Source organism: Sapajus apella, unplaced genomic scaffold, assembly GCF_009761245.1.
Source record: "Sapajus apella isolate SASKATOON/1434 unplaced genomic scaffold, GSC_monkey_1.0 scaffold3, whole genome shotgun sequence".
NCBI classification, from domain to species: Eukaryota; Metazoa; Chordata; class Mammalia; order Primates; family Cebidae; genus Sapajus; species Sapajus apella.
Genome location: NW_022436943.1, coordinates 42,408,464 through 42,424,013, shown reverse-complemented (window position 1 = coordinate 42,424,013; position 15,550 = coordinate 42,408,464). Strand labels below are relative to the sequence as shown.

Genomic DNA, 15,550 nt, shown 5'->3' with positions numbered 1-15,550 from the left:
ATGGTGGTACATACCCGTAATCCTAGTTACTCAGGAGGCTGAGACAGAAGAATTGCTTGAATCCAGGAGGCTGAGGTTGCAGTGAGCTGCGATCACACCACTGCACTCCAGGCTGGGTGACACAGACGAGACTCCATCCCCCTATCCCCCTCAAAAAAGATTCTTCTTCATGCAGAGTATATGTCAGTCAACAAAGGGAGACCTGAGCCCAGGTGTCCAAGTCACTTATTTCTAGTTAATTAGCAATGAAAGAACACCATGGAATCCCTGCCCAAATAACCTCTGCTTATGATATTATAGAATTTGGTGTAGAGTTGGATCCCATTAAGGAGTAGTATGTAGTAGAAAAGTACTAAAAACAAACACAAAAACAAACACAAAAAAGTCCTCACTGCAATGCTGGAAATAACATTTAATCTGTGAAGGTTTTAGGCTGTGGTTTCCCCTCCTGCTCTTTTTTTTCTGCAGCCCTTTGTCATTTTTACAGGTCAATGAATCATCCATCCCTTTAGAAAGGAAAGAGACAGGAGATGAAACTGGAACCAATCCATTTTGCCCCCTTTTTTATTTTCTGGTTTCGGTAAAAGGTATAATGAGGTAGGAGGTTGAAACTTTTTATAAATGAAGTGTAATAACTTTCTGTAGCTTTCATTTGTCTCTTTCATATGTGTTATATTGTATAAGCCAGAATTAGCCTGTAAAATATCCATATGAATATTGAAGTCTAAATCTGTTCAACTAGCTTACACTAGATGGAGATATTTTCATATTCAGATACACTGGAATGTTTGATCTAGCCACGCATAATATAGTCAAGTGTTTGAAGATATTTATTTTTAAAAGCATCTTTAGTTGTTGACTGGTTCAAATTTTCCTGCCAATGATTTTTTCAAATTTATCAAATATCTTTCCATCATGAAGTAAAATGCCCTTGCAGTCACCCTTCCTGCTGCAGACTCTGCTCTCTTAAACAGTTTAAGCAAATAGTATATCATCTTCCGTTTACTATGTAGCTTAACTGCAGGCGTACACTTTTGAGTCAGCGGCCAACTTTATTGCCACCTTCAAAAGTTTATTATAATGTTGTAAATTTTTACTTCTCAAGGTTAGCATACTTATGAGTTGCTTCACGATTAGGATTCAGGAAAGAAAGAACTTCAGTAGGAACTGATTGGAATTTAATGATGCAGCATTCAATGGGTACTAATTCTGAAGAATGATATTACAGCAGACACAGCAGTTATCTTGATGATTTTCTAGGAATAATTGTATGAAGAATATGGTTGACAACAATGCCTTACTGCCACTCAGCAGAGGCAGGACTAATGAACATCCTACCCTTCTTTCCTTTCCTCTCACTTTTCATGAGCCTTTTGTAGGTAATGAGAAAACTGACTTGCATTTGTATTACAAGGAGAAGAAGCTGCCAAAGGGGATGATGGCGGAAGTTTTGTTCTCTGTCTAATGAAGTGAAAAATGAAAATGCCTAGAGTTTTGTACAACATAATAGTAGCAGTAAAAAACAAGTGAAAAGTCTTTCCACAACTGTATTAAGAGGGCATCTGTTGGGAAAGGATGTGAGAAGGTACTAAATTGCTTGGTATTTTCCGTAGGAACCCCAGAGCGAAATACAGTTTGCAAAAGATGTCCAGGTGGATTCTTCTCAAATGAGACGTCATCTAAAGCACCCTGTAGAAAACACACAAATTGTAGTGTATTTGGTCTCCTGCTAACTCAGAAAGGAAATGCAACACACGACAATCTATGTTCCGGAAACAATGAATCAACTAAAAAATGTGGAATAGGTAATTACCTTCCAAAATATATCTTGGTATGATTTTGTAGTATCATCTCTCTCTGAGTTGAACACAAGGCCTCTGTCTGCATTCTTGGTCAAACTCACATTTTCCCTTTCTTGAATCTTAACTAGCTAAGGCTACTCTCAATGCATCACTGCTAAAGCTACAACTCAGAATTTCTCAAAACGTCATCTTCTCACAGATAACACCTCAATGCTTGAATTTCTCTCCTTTCACACTGAAATCAAATCTTACTAATAGGCAAAGGGCTAAAGTATAAATTGGCAGCTAAGAAGCAAAGTGATATAGAAATGATGACAAATTAGGCCAGGTGTGGTGGCTTACACGTGTAATCCCAGCAGTTTGGGAGGCCAAGGTGGGCAGATCACTTGAGATCAGGAGTTCAAGACCAGCCTGACCAACATGGTAAAAGCCTGTCTCTATTAAAAATACAAATATTAGCTGGGCATGGTGGCAGGCACCTGTATTAGCAGCTACTTGGGGCTGAGGCAAGAGAATTGCTTGAACTCAGGAGGCGGAAGTTGCAGTGAGCTGAGATCATACTACTGCACTCCAGCCTGAGCAACAGAGGGAGACTCCATCTCAAAAAAAAAAAAAATATACAAATTAGAAATGTGTGCTTGGCTTTGTTATCTATGGTATTAGTGCATCTATTGCATGGAATTTCCAAGCTACTCTGATTGTGTTAAGCTTTTCATTGCGTACAGATCACTAGTATCATTTCTTGATTAAACACAAAAAAGAAAATCATCTTTAGTTATTCAAATGCATTCCATGGTAGTGATGACAATTCATCAGGTTAGTGTGTATGGTCACCTTGTCACTCCCACCACTAGGCTAATATCAGACCTTCATTCAAAGATGCATCACACTAAAAATGATTTTCTTTTTGTGTTTAATCAAGCAATGGTATAAATCAGTTTGACTCTCCCCAAATACTTTTTTGTACTACAGAGAAGTTTATGAAGCATAGGAATGCAGATTGATATATAAATGAGATTCTAACCCAGTTCCAACATTTTTTCACTGTGTAATTGAAATTGTATGTAAGTCATCTAGCCTTTCTGTTTTCTTATCTTAAAAAAAGAATGAAGGAAGGGGTATTAAAGGGGTTGATCAAATTTTAACACTGTCTTTAATTTAATTCATTTTTAAATGTACTTTTTTCATTTATTAAGCACTTACTATGTAGTACTGTGCTATAGAAGCTTTAATATTTACGAAAACACTGTGTAAGTTGCTTTAGATGAAATAGGGATAGTGGAATGAAATAGGATAGAACTAGCATTCAAAGCCAGGTCTGATGATTCCAAAAACAAACTCCCATTACTCACATTTTTTGGGACATACTTATGCTACCCAGATTCTCTGGCCTTTGTAATGCTTATGTAAATAACATAGTTTTATGTTTGGTTAGTTTCCCATGTAATGGCTACTTATGTATCTGTGTCTATCTCTTGCCTTGTTTCCAAAGGTAAACTATGTGTCTGGATGTGGGCATAAAATAACATTCTATTTTAAATTACTGTTCAAATTCCTTAAAGTCAGTGATAATATTTGTTTTGACATTTATCTTGAAGTTCCCTGTGGGCAATAGGTAAACCTTTAACAGAATGTTAATATTTGTATTCAATTATAAGAATTTTTTACTGTAACTTATTTGTAGCAATATTTCATTCTAATTAGACATTTACTAACTTTCTCTTGAAAACAATGCCCAAAAAAGAACATTGGAAGGCACATAAGCTCAGTTGGTCTTTGCCACTAAGACTAGCCAACAGAGGCTTGATTTTATTCAAGCTTTACATTTTAGCATATTTTATCTTGCAAAATTCAATTGTGTGGGCCTTTTTTTTCTTTTAGTTTGTATTGAATAGACTTTCAGAAATCCAACTGTTGAGTAAATCTTGGTTTTCTAACCTTTCTTTAGATGTAACCCTGTGTGAGGAGGCATTCTTCAGGTTTGCTGTTCCTACAAAGTTTACGCCTAATTGGCTTAGTGTCTTGGTAGACAATTTGCCTGGCACCAAAGTAAATGCAGAGAGTGTCGAGAGGATAAAACGGCGACACAGCTCGCAAGAACAGACTTTCCAGCTGCTGAAGTTATGGAAACATCAAAACAAAGACCAAGATATGGTCAAGAAGATCATCCAAGGTATGATAATCTAAAAATAAAAAGATCAATCAGAAATCAGAGACACCCATTTATCATAAATCAGGAACAAGATTGCATGGCTGTTAAGTTGTATGGATCACTTTTCCCTGTTGGAATCATTGTTGGACTGGAAAAGTTTCCATCAACTGATAATGTAGATGTGATTCCAAAAACAGTTATGCAAGGTTTTGTACTCACCCCTGCTCCCCAGTTTCTTTGTAAAGTATGTTGAACACTCTAAGAGCAGGGAAATGCATTTCAAGTCAGGACTATATCTCAGGGAATATGCTGCCGGATCCCTTAGTTCTTCTATAAACACCCTCTCTAGATGACCAAGGAGAAGCTCTTTAACCATTTTGAAACATACATTGCATCTTCACCAAGAAGCTCCGTTTTATTTCCCTGCTAATTCTCTCCAGGTAGGCTCTATGTATCTTACAAATATCCTCTTATTAATCCTCATGATATGGCCTATATTAAATTACCATTTTAATAGCATATGTTGTGACGATTAATGAGATAAAGTCTAAAAAGCGTTTGAGACTCATGTAGGAAAAAGCTACTTAAAGCGAAACATTCTCACATATTATAGGTTTATATAAAGATTCTCCTTTACAAATGGTAAGAGAGAGAAAGAGAGAAGAGAGAAGTGGGAAAGAATCTGAAGAAAATGAGTTTCATCCTGTGTACTGTAAGCTTTAGGACACAGGATGGAAAGAATTCTGGCTTCAGTTAGCATTGGGAGGACATGCTAGAAGAAAAAGGATGGAGGCTTTCCATAATGCAGACAAGGTCAAAGAGAAATTCATTCTGGTCCTCACCAGTAGTTAAATGACTTGCATAGTCTTGCACAACCCTAAAAACTTCAAGTATCTAAAACCTAGGCAACAGATTTTAGGACACCAATGTCTTTGAGAGTTGAACACTTTTATTTATGCAAAGAGTAAACTTTTATTCTGTCTTGGGCAAACCAAAAGTATTCTTTGAACATATAATTAGCCCTGAAGCCAAAAGAAAAGAGAAAATCAGAGACTGTTAAAATTGGAAGCAACCAAATTCCCTATTTTATAAATGAGAACATTTTAGCCCAGAAAGATGAACTGATTTGCCTTAGGGTTCGCAGATACTAAATGACTCATGTCATTAATAGAAATGTTAGTTCCTCCTCTTAGGTTTATATCCTAGCTTATTACTGAAATATTCTCCAGACTGGGTGTTTCCTTCAGTTCCTTGACCTCATATTTTTGGGTTTTCGGATATCCTCTTCATGGAGATAGTCCTCTAGTGCTATGCGTATTCTTTAAAGACTAGTTAGAGCAATGAGCTTATCAACTAGTGCCTACTAATGAAAGTTTATATTACAAAGCTAACTTGAATACTTTCCTTTTTTTCTGAAATGTTAGGGTTTTAATTTCTCAAACTTTTCTTAGGAAACAGTGATGTGTGTTATTTTCTATTGTTAATTTTCAAAATTAGGGGCTTCACCCACAGTTTTGTTGGATGCCAAGAATATATAGCATACTATCTTATTATAACAAAAAACAATATTTATCTCAGTTCTTAGAAATAAATGGTGTCACTTAACCCCCCCTCAAAAAAAAGAAAAGGCTACCATTGAAATATAATTATGAAATTCTGTGAGAACCTTTTCCCTCAGGCTGGTTTTATGATGGCATTGGATGAATATAAATGATGTGAACGCTTCTTTGGGCTTTTGCTTTATGCAGATATTGACCTCTGTGAAAACAGCGTGCAGCGGCACATTGGGCATGCCAACCTCACCTTCGAGCAGCTTCGTAGCTTAATGGAAAGCTTACCGGGAAAGAAAGTCGGAGCAGAAGACATTGAAAAAACAACAAAGGCATGCAAATCCAGTGAGCAGATCCTGAAGCTGCTCAGCTTGTGGAGAATAAAAAATGGTGACCAAGACACCTTGAAGGGCCTAATGCACGCGCTAAAGCACTCGAAGACGCACCACTTTCCCAAAACTGTCACCCAGAGTCTAAAGAAGACCATCAGGTTCCTTCATAGCTTCACAATGTACAAATTGTATCAGAAGTTATTTTTAGAAATGATAGGGAATCAGGTCCAATCAGTAAAAATAAGCTGCTTATAACTGGAAATGGCCATTGGGCTGTTTCTTTGCAATTGGCCGGATCTCATGGATGAGTAAGCTGTTCTCAGGCACTTGCGGGGTTCAGTGATTTCTTTCTCATCACCAATGACTGATTTTGCCACAGGACATTAAAAGAAACTATGATGTGGAGAAAGAACTACTATCTCCCCAAATAAACCCCAAATGGTTAATCAAACTGTCAGATCTGGTCCGTTATCTACTGACTATATTTTCCCTTATTGCTGCTTGCAGTAATTCAGCTGGAAATTAAAAAAAAACAAAACAAAACTAGACTCCATTGTGCCTTACTGAATATGAGAATGTCTAACTTAAATAGCTTTGAGACTTCAGCTATGCTAGAGGCTTTTATTAGAAAGCCATATTTTTTTCCGTAAAAGTTACTAATATATCTGTAACACTATTACAGTATTGCTATTTATATTCATTCAGATATATAAGGTTTGTACATATTATCATCCTATAAAGAAATGGTATAAGACTTAATTTTAGAAAGAAAAAATTATGTTTATGACAGAAGCGATAAAATATATATTTTTAATGGGAAGTTTGTAGCATTTTTCTAATAGGTACTGCCATTTTTTTTCTGTGTGGAGTATTTTTATAATTTTATCTGTATAAGCTGTAATATCATTTTATAGAAAATGCATTATTTAGTCAATTGTTTAATGTTGGAAAGTATATGAAATATAAATTATCTGAATATTAGATGCTCTAAGAAATTGAATGTACTTTATTTAAAAGATTTTGTGGTTTTATAACTATATAATTGACATTATTAAAGTTTTCAAATTATTTTTTATTGCTTTTTCTGTTGCTTTTATTTGAATGGGACATTAATAGGTTTGAGCTTGCATAATTTCCCTGTTTTCACCAACAACACTTGGGAAGTGTTAAAAATGCAGATTCCCAGACCAATTTGTTCAAAAACTCTGGCGAGGAGAGCAGAAACTTGCATTTTTAGTAAGTTCCAAAGTAATACTTATTACATTAAATCTGGAGAACTTCTGAAGTCAGCCTTAGATTACAGATAGTGCAGGCCACTTACAACTGCTGCCACCAACCTTGAGACACCAAACTATGTATGCTCTTTTGACAGCAAATAACAGAAACTAGCACTACTTAGTTTAAGAAAAAGGAAAAAAGAATAATTGGAAGAGTAGTGTGTTGATTGAGTTGAATGGTGGTCGCCCAAAAGAGATTTTCATAATTCCCAGAATCTGTGAACTTTATTTAGTAAAAGTGTCATTGTAATTAAGTTGAAGATCTTTAGATGAAGAAATCATTTTGGGTTATTCAGGTGGGCCTTAAATCCAATGACAAATGTCTTTATGAGACAGAGTAGACAGAGAGAAGGTGATGTGAAGACAGAGGCGGAGGTGGAACTGATATAGCTGTAAATCAAGGAAGCTGAGAGCAGCCAGCAATGGGCTACCCCCACTCTGCTGGAGCCTCTGTAGGGAGCGGGGCTCTGCTGACATCTGGATTTTGGAATTCTGGCCAGCAGAACTGTGAGAGAGTAACTTTCTATTGTTTGAAACCATGCAGTCTGTGGTAATTTTGCTGCAGCAGCCACAGGACACTAATTGAGATGGTATCCAGGCTTTAGAAAGAGCACAATCAATGTTTTTTGGGGATGGTGGGTGGTGGCTCAAATTTTTTTATTTTCAGAGCCTGCAACAATTGCTTAGCAATGCTGGTACAATCTAAGGGTCATCCCACCTTTATCTTTAGGTATTTGACCAACAGAATCTTTTGCAAACAAGATCACAGACCAGTTGCAATCTGCCTCAATGTGTGTGTGGGAAGAGGTCGTCTCTTTCACATACTTTTCCCATTTTTATAGCCAAATGCAACTAAAACCCATAACATAGCAACTAGCTATCTTCACTATCACTGGTTCCTTCTATTCCCAGAATAGGAAGTTAAGGTAAGAGGGGAGAGACTATCTCCTTTTGTAAAAACCCAGCCACACCTCAGTGAGGCTAGCACTGGAGGACGGAGATTAGTAGGCACTAAAACAGACCTCTCTAGAACTCTGGGTCCTTTGGGGCAGAAGTTCCAGCTCTTTCTCCTAGTCAAACATCTTTGTATCTTTTAGTTATAAATTCCAAATTTCCAGTAAAGAGATTGTAATTATCGTAGGTCGAGACTGATGTAAAGACATGAAAATTGAGGATCTGTCCTTATCAGTTGTACTTCTCAAGAAGAAGATATCATTGTGAACAGGGCCCTGTAACTACTTCCTATCTCTTCCTCCTCTATATCCTCTTCTTCACTTTACTATGACTTAGAATTCAGAGTTGACACAGACCATCCCTTTGAAAGCAGACTTGTGAAATTAGATCAGTTATGGCCACCTTGATAGAAGACTACACCTAGGTAAATATCACACAGACTCATAAACCCGGAAAAATTAAAAGTGAAGGTGAAGCCAAGAGGTTCTAACCTGGGGAACAGGCCTCCCACTGTTGCAATACTGCACATGACAAAAGTGGTGGAAATTGCATCCTGATGGTAGAAGCAGAAGGCCAAGAGTAAACTAACAGCCTTCATTTGTCCTTAAGCAGCACCAGTTCTTCCTTCAAAGTTCTTTGCGGAACATGAAATAGACTACACAACTCCACAAAGTTTAAGAAAAGTTTGAAAGTTCATGGCATCAAGGCTAAATTATTCAAATGCTTATTTGATGGGCCTCCCTGGCTGCTCCTTTGGGTTCAGTTTGCCTTGAGCTTCTCTTCCAGGGGAGATAAAATTTGTAAATATCATGCCAGTCCATTTTTTTCTATTTTTTAAAATTTAATTCTAAATTCATTTTAGATTTACAGAATCACTGAAAATATAGTAAATAGTTTTCTAGTATATACTTCACCTAGCCTCATCTGAAATTATTTTTCATTACTATTATTCACTTATTAAAAGATATTAATCTTAGCATAATACTGTTAACCAAACTCCCAATTTTACTGAAATTTTCCCAGTGTTTCTAGTGGTGTTCATCTTCTGTTCAAGACCAGTTGAAGAGCCCATGTTGCATTTCATTATCACTTCTCCTTAGTGTCCTGAAATCTGTAATAGTTTCTTAGCCTGTGTTGTCTTTCCTCAACTTGATGCTTTTTGAAGAGATGTGATCAGTTCTTTTGTAAAACATCCTTCAATTTTTGTTTTTGTGATGTTTTCTCATGAATACACTGAGGTTATGGGTTTGGGAAACAATACTGTGAAATCCATAACTCTTCTCATTGCATCCGATCAGGGGCCATATCAGCATGACTAATTACTGTTGACGTTAATTTAAATGTGATAACTTGGTTAAAATGGCTTTGCCAGGTTTTTCCACTGTAACATTACTATTTTCTTCTTTATGTATTCTATTCATTAGAATTAGTTAGAGCATTAGATCTAGTCTACACTCAAGGAAAGGAGAATTAAACTCTTCATATTGGAAAAAGAGATTTCAAGGAATTTGTGATCATATATTAAAACTACCAAAGATTTAGTCGCTTTAGGGAAGAGATTCTGGAAGGCTTTGAAAATACCATTTCTTCTTAAAGATTCTTCCACTGATTTTAGCATTCAACAATCAATTTTGCCTGCAGCAATTGTTACTGTGCTTTTCTAATGGGGATTTTCTATTTCCTTCATGTCCCCTACATTTAAATACTTCCATTTTCTTCTCCCTATTTGTGTCGATCATTTATTTATATGCTTAGGGACTCAAGAATATTAATGTTATTCTTTGGATTACATTCCAATACTATCACTATGTTTCTCAAATTGTTTCAGCTTTGGCTATTGGCTCTTGTTTCCTTTCAATATGGCTCTCCCCACTCTTTTATTTTCTTGAGCATTTTGTGCTTTCTGGCACTAGCAGATTCTCCATACTCATCTTGCATTTCCTCTTCCCCAACCCTAGAATAAGGCATTTTTCTTTTTATTGTAAAATGGTATTTAAAAACCACAATCCAGGTGCTAGGTGTGCTGTTTGCCACTGAGGTATCACTGCTTATAGGACATCTCAGTAAACAGAGCAAGTAAATAATATGTATGTTAACCATGTATGTTTACACATACTTATTTCTGTATCTGTATACATATATATTCTATGTAACACACAACAGCTATATAAGTCACTGGGTTCATTCTAGCCTTCACTCTCCTTCCTTCTGATTATTTGTGTTATCCTTCTGACAGTGAAAAACATGGCTCACATAATATATAATGTATTTATTTGTTAACCACAGATGCATGTAAAGTATTTTCAGATTTTCTAATGGATATCCCTGTGAGAAACAAATTTATCAACTAGAATATACTGTAGTATTAATTTACAGTTCTTTTTGTCTTCAGCTTTACAGTATCCATTCAAAATGTTTTTCAAAATCACTTGTGCCAGCTCTTTTGCCCTCATCCCCTTCTGTAAACTTATGTCATATATTGAAATAATTACATTTAATTCTTACAGTCTACATTCTAACCTGGTGAATCACCCTATACTGAATTTTTTTTAAATTTGCATACAATTAAATACTTCTTGTGGCAAACCAATGGTTTTTACGACAGCATAAAATCATGTATCCACATATATATTACCGTCATCAGTTTCATTACCCTAACAATGTCTCTGGGTAGGTCCTCTGTAGTCTGTGTCCCCTCCACTAACTTCTAGCAACCATTGAACTATTTCCCATTCTTGTAATTTTGCCTTTTCTAAAATGTTATATAAACTGAATCATACAATATATTGCCTTTTGTGACTATTTTCACATAGTGAAAAGCATTAAACATTCCATTCATATTGCTATATGAATTAATAGTTTGCTCTTTTATCTTTTTGAGTAACATTCCATTAAACGGATGACCATTGTTTTGGTTTTCCATTCACCTACTGAAGTATATCATAGTTATCTGCTATTTGAGATGATTATGAATAAAGTTAGTATAAATTTTGCATACTAATTTTTTTGTGAACAAGATTGCTGGGTTATATAATAAGTTTATGTTTAAATGTAAGAAACTGCCAAACACTGTTCCAACTTGGCTGTACTATTTTGCATTTCCTCCAACAATAAATGAGAGTTCTTATTGCTTTACATTCTTGCCAGAACCTCATTTTGTCAGGTTTTATTATTTAATTTTAGCCATTCTTAAATTGTTTTGCGGGATCTTATTGTGCTCCTAATTTGCATTTGTCTAATGACTAATTGAATTAGTTTACTAGAGCTGCCATAATAAAATACCACAGACTGGGTGCTGAAACAACAGAAATTTATTTTCCACATTTCTGGAGGCCAGAAGTTCAAAATCAAGGTTCTGTCAGGCTTGGTTTCTGGTGGAGCCTCTTTTCCTGGTCTTTAAATGGCTGCTTTTGCATTGCGCATTGTATCAGCATATGGCCTTTCCTCTGTGCACATGCAGAGGGGAAGCGCTCGGGTCTCTTTCTCTTAAAACAGCACTACGTGATTAGGGTCCAACCCTTATGACTTCACTTAAAATTAATTATCTCCTTGTAAGTTCCATCTTCAAATACATGTCAAGAGTTAGGGCTTTAACATACACATTTTGGGGACATAGTTTATCGCATAATACTAATGATGTTGAGCATCTTTTCATGTTTATTTGCCATTTGTGTGTCTTCTTTGGTGAAATGTTGGTCAAAATCTTTTGCCCATTTTTTATGTTATATTGTTTATTTCCTTCTAATTGTTGAGTTTTAAGAGTACTTTACATATTCTGGAGACAAGCCCTTTTTCTTTTTTTTTTTTTTTGGGGGGGCTGATACAGAGTTTATTGAATTAGAGTTTTCTATTTACAACTGAGATCACATCTACATACTATTTTGCTAGGCTACATGGGTACATTATTTCTAACAAGCTTAAGACTTACCATGAATGGGCTCATTCATACAAAAACACACTCACACTAATTCTTTTAAAACAGTAGTGCATACATTATACTCCTCCTATAAAGCCAGCTTTGATTAAAAACCGCTAGTTTCAAAGATCGGTCTCTGATTTTGAAGATGAACCAATATATACACCGTATGATCCTAAAACTATTTTAGTCATTTTGTACAGTTGCTATCTTATTGGACTACAGTAAATACTTTTTTAAAGGACACTGATGAGGGGTACCATCCGGTGTTAACCTTAACCAGATAGCTGCCTTCCTCCTCCTCCCCCCAAAAAACCTTTGGCCAAGAGTTCTCCACTGTGAGGACTGAAAGGACCTGGTGACATTTCGGCATCAGTCCTGTTACCGCTTGGAGGTAACAGAAGCAGGCTCGTGTCCTCCTTTATTCTACCACACTACATGACTTGCAACTGGTTCTGAAATTAGAATGTTCACCACTGTACTTAAAATCTTAGGGGCATGAAGAGTCAGCTGGAACAAGGGAAAAAAACGTCGCAGGTGGGTAAGTAAGTAGGTGGGCACATGAAAAGCCAAGCTGCTCTGTCCAACACCAGTGTACATGTGCTTTAACTAAATGAACTCCGGAGGCCAGCAGTGGCAGACCTGCTCAATTCACCTTCCAAATCAGAACAAGACCAAAGAGCTCAGGCTGGAGTTGTCAACTATGCATAGGTTCCGCCAGTGATGAGGAGCTCATAAGCAGGATCTCTACTCCTTCTGCACAACACGATGCAGGCACACAGCATGCCCAGTAGCTGAATAGCTGCAAATGCCAGCGCGGCCCAGATCACATGCATCATGATTTCTTGTAGCTTCTTCACAACTAGAGCCTCACACCCCTCAGCATAGAGGTCAGAAGGGTGGGCCAGGCTGCCATTACAATTGCTGGCAGTCTCCCTGCAGCAGCTAAGAGGGACACTCTGGTTTTTGGTTTCTTTGAACCAATCTGTATTTTCCCAGTCTGAGTAGTTGTGAATTCCACAACAATGCAGCTGTCTCTGTACATAATCAATAGCCCGGCTAGCAGCATCAGGGTTGGTTCCATTGTAGGTCTTATACACTTTCTGAATGCTGCGATCAACCTCATGTTCCACCTTCGCTCTGTAAACGTATCCCAAAACCACTACAACAACTTCTGTGACAAAAACCAAGAGCAGGATGATGACAAACGTGGCAAGTCCGCAGCGACTTTCCTGGATTGTGGCACAGCAGCCAATCAGCCCAATGATGAAAAGCAGGGCTCCTACGGCTATGATCACTACAGCAGGGATGAGAGTGTACACATCTTCAAAGAAGTGGTCATAGTCGTCATAAGTGATGAAGACATAGGCTCCCACATAGCATAAAATGCCAGCTGCCCCCCAGAAGATGAGGTTGAGAAAGACCAGCACGGTCTTGGAGGAGGTGATGCCGCACTGGCCCATGGCGCCGGTGGCCCGCGGAGGCCGGGCCCGGCAAGCGGGGCTGCGCTCACCGAGAGAGCGGCAATGGCGGCGGCGCCTCTCCGCTGGGAACTCGACAAGCCCTTTTTCAATTGTGCAATTTACAAACATAGTTGTGCAATCTAGGACTTACTTTTTAATACTCTTAACTGTGTGTTCTTATACAGAGCAAAAGTTTTAGATGTAGGTACAGTTTATCTTTTTTAATGAATTGTGCTTTTGGTGTCATATCTACACATATAAAACCCATACATAGATTTCCTTATTTTTTTTTATAGCTTCACATTTCAAGTATAAGTTTAGGATCCATTTTGAGTTAATTTTTGTACAATGTATGTTGAAGTTCTTCTGTTCTCTTTTTACATATGAATGGCCCATTGTCCCAGTGTGATTTGTGGAAAAGGTTAGCATTTCTTCATTGAATTGTCTTTGCATTTTTGTTAAAAATTGGTTGAAATGTTTGCACAGGTATATTTCTGTATTCTGTTCCAATAACTTATTAAGTCTATCTTTTCACCAATGCCACACTATCTTAATGACATTTGCTTAATAGTAAGTCTTGAAGTTATTTGGTGGTTGCTTGGTTACTTGGGAATGTGTTGTTTCTTCTTGCCTTTTAGTATGCCTCAATTTTTTTTCTTTGTTAAAAGTCTTGCAGATTAGGAAAGTCTGGGAGATAGTTTTTATATCTGGCAATGGCTATGTCTTTCTTTCTCCCCATAGAACCTTAATAGAGGGCTTTGCCTTAATCCAAGTGAAAACTGGACAGGTTTTATGATTTTGTTGTTGTTGCGATGGTTATATTCAATGAACCACAGATTTCAAATTCCTATAGATAGCTTATTTCTAGGGTGACAGATATATATCAGAGCAATATTCGCTGGATTCTGAGTTTTAGGTCTACCTTTGAACTATGCCTCAAAGAGGTTCTCTTTGTACACTCTCATTCTCCTCCTATCCCTCCCTCAATGGTATTCTGCTGTTACTTGCTGTTGGAAGCTTCTTAGCTTCACAGTAAAGGGTGTTAGGTACAGTTTTTGTTGTTCTCATTAAGACTGTGTTAAGTATGTCTGTCTCCCTGGGGTGTGTGGCCTTTTCAACTCTCCTGCCTTTCTCTTGGCTACATTTGTGGGCTCAGCACTTAGTCTGACTGCTCTTCCTAGGAATACACTTTTATTTCCTCCTTTCTGTTACCTTTCTTCCTCCACAATGAGTGGTCACCAGTATCCTAAAGTCAGCAGTTTTTCTTTCCCTCCATAGATTACACACTTTTCAGTGAGATTTGTTGCCCTCATGCATGGCGACTGCTCTCCAAGACAGCATGGCTCTTTCTGATCTCTATTTTGAGTGCTTAATGGATTAATGGAGAAAGATCCTGCAAAAGGCTACAGATTCCCCCAGTTTTTCTAACAGCCAGAGATAGCCACACTGTTCCACCAAACCACACTAGGCCTACACTGATTTTTCAGCCAGCCTACTGAACTCTTCCTACTAGTATCCAGGTGTATCAACCTCAGATAGGCACTCATTTGTACCTCTCTCTCCCTTGAGTCACTGTCCCTTAGATTTGGGGCCAGTTATTTGATCTGTGACCTCAGTTCTCCAATGAGTATTTAAAAGTCATGATTTTTGAACTTGAATTTGTTTTTTTTTTTCATTAGTTAGAGAGTATCACTAATATTAGCTGTCTACATTTCCCAGTTTCATCTATACCAGGGTAGGAGCCAGAACATAGTAAGTCAATTTCATTGTTTAAAGACTTGTTGTAAACAATTGGAGTTAAAATTATCTCCAGGAGTCCCAATCCACTGTGTCCTCCTGTCCACCCAGAAACCTATGCAAGTCATGAAATATTTTATGGGCTAACATTACAGTCTAAAATATCAAAACGAAGAAACAATACTGAAAGTCTTTATTCTACATAGGTTAGCAAAACCATTTTCTGAAGTACGCTATTTTTTTGTTTGTTATTTTAATTAACTTATTCAATAGGTCATCTTCATATGTGGAAAATCTCATTTCTTAATTCATTGGAAACGTTTTTGAGTACTGGAAACAGTGTACTTTAAATCCAGTTCTAAGCAAG

The 15,550-nt window shown here is 37.1% G+C and overlaps 1 protein-coding gene, 1 long non-coding RNA gene and 1 pseudogene across 3 annotated transcripts in view; 1 reads left to right on the top strand and 2 right to left on the bottom strand.

The window, feature by feature from the left end:
• The window catches only part of TNFRSF11B (TNF receptor superfamily member 11b), a 28,492-nt gene extending 21,869 nt beyond the window's left edge, over positions 1-6,623 (top strand). Inside the window, exons 3-5 of the mRNA XM_032246393.1 lie at positions 1,614-1,805; positions 3,751-3,975; positions 5,703-6,623. Of these exons, the coding sequence (XP_032102284.1) occupies positions 1,614-1,805; positions 3,751-3,975; positions 5,703-6,091 (806 nt within the window). The 3' untranslated portion in view covers positions 6,092-6,623. The remainder of the gene's footprint in view (positions 1-1,613; positions 1,806-3,750; positions 3,976-5,702) is intronic.
• LOC116528978 overlaps positions 1-15,550 on the bottom strand; it is a 386,229-nt gene that overhangs the window by 75,062 nt on the left and 295,617 nt on the right. The window lies entirely within an intron of this gene.
• Positions 11,880-13,543, bottom strand: LOC116528947 (annotated as a pseudogene). The gene has a single exon (XR_004259299.1). The product of XR_004259299.1 is annotated as a tetraspanin-3 pseudogene (transcript).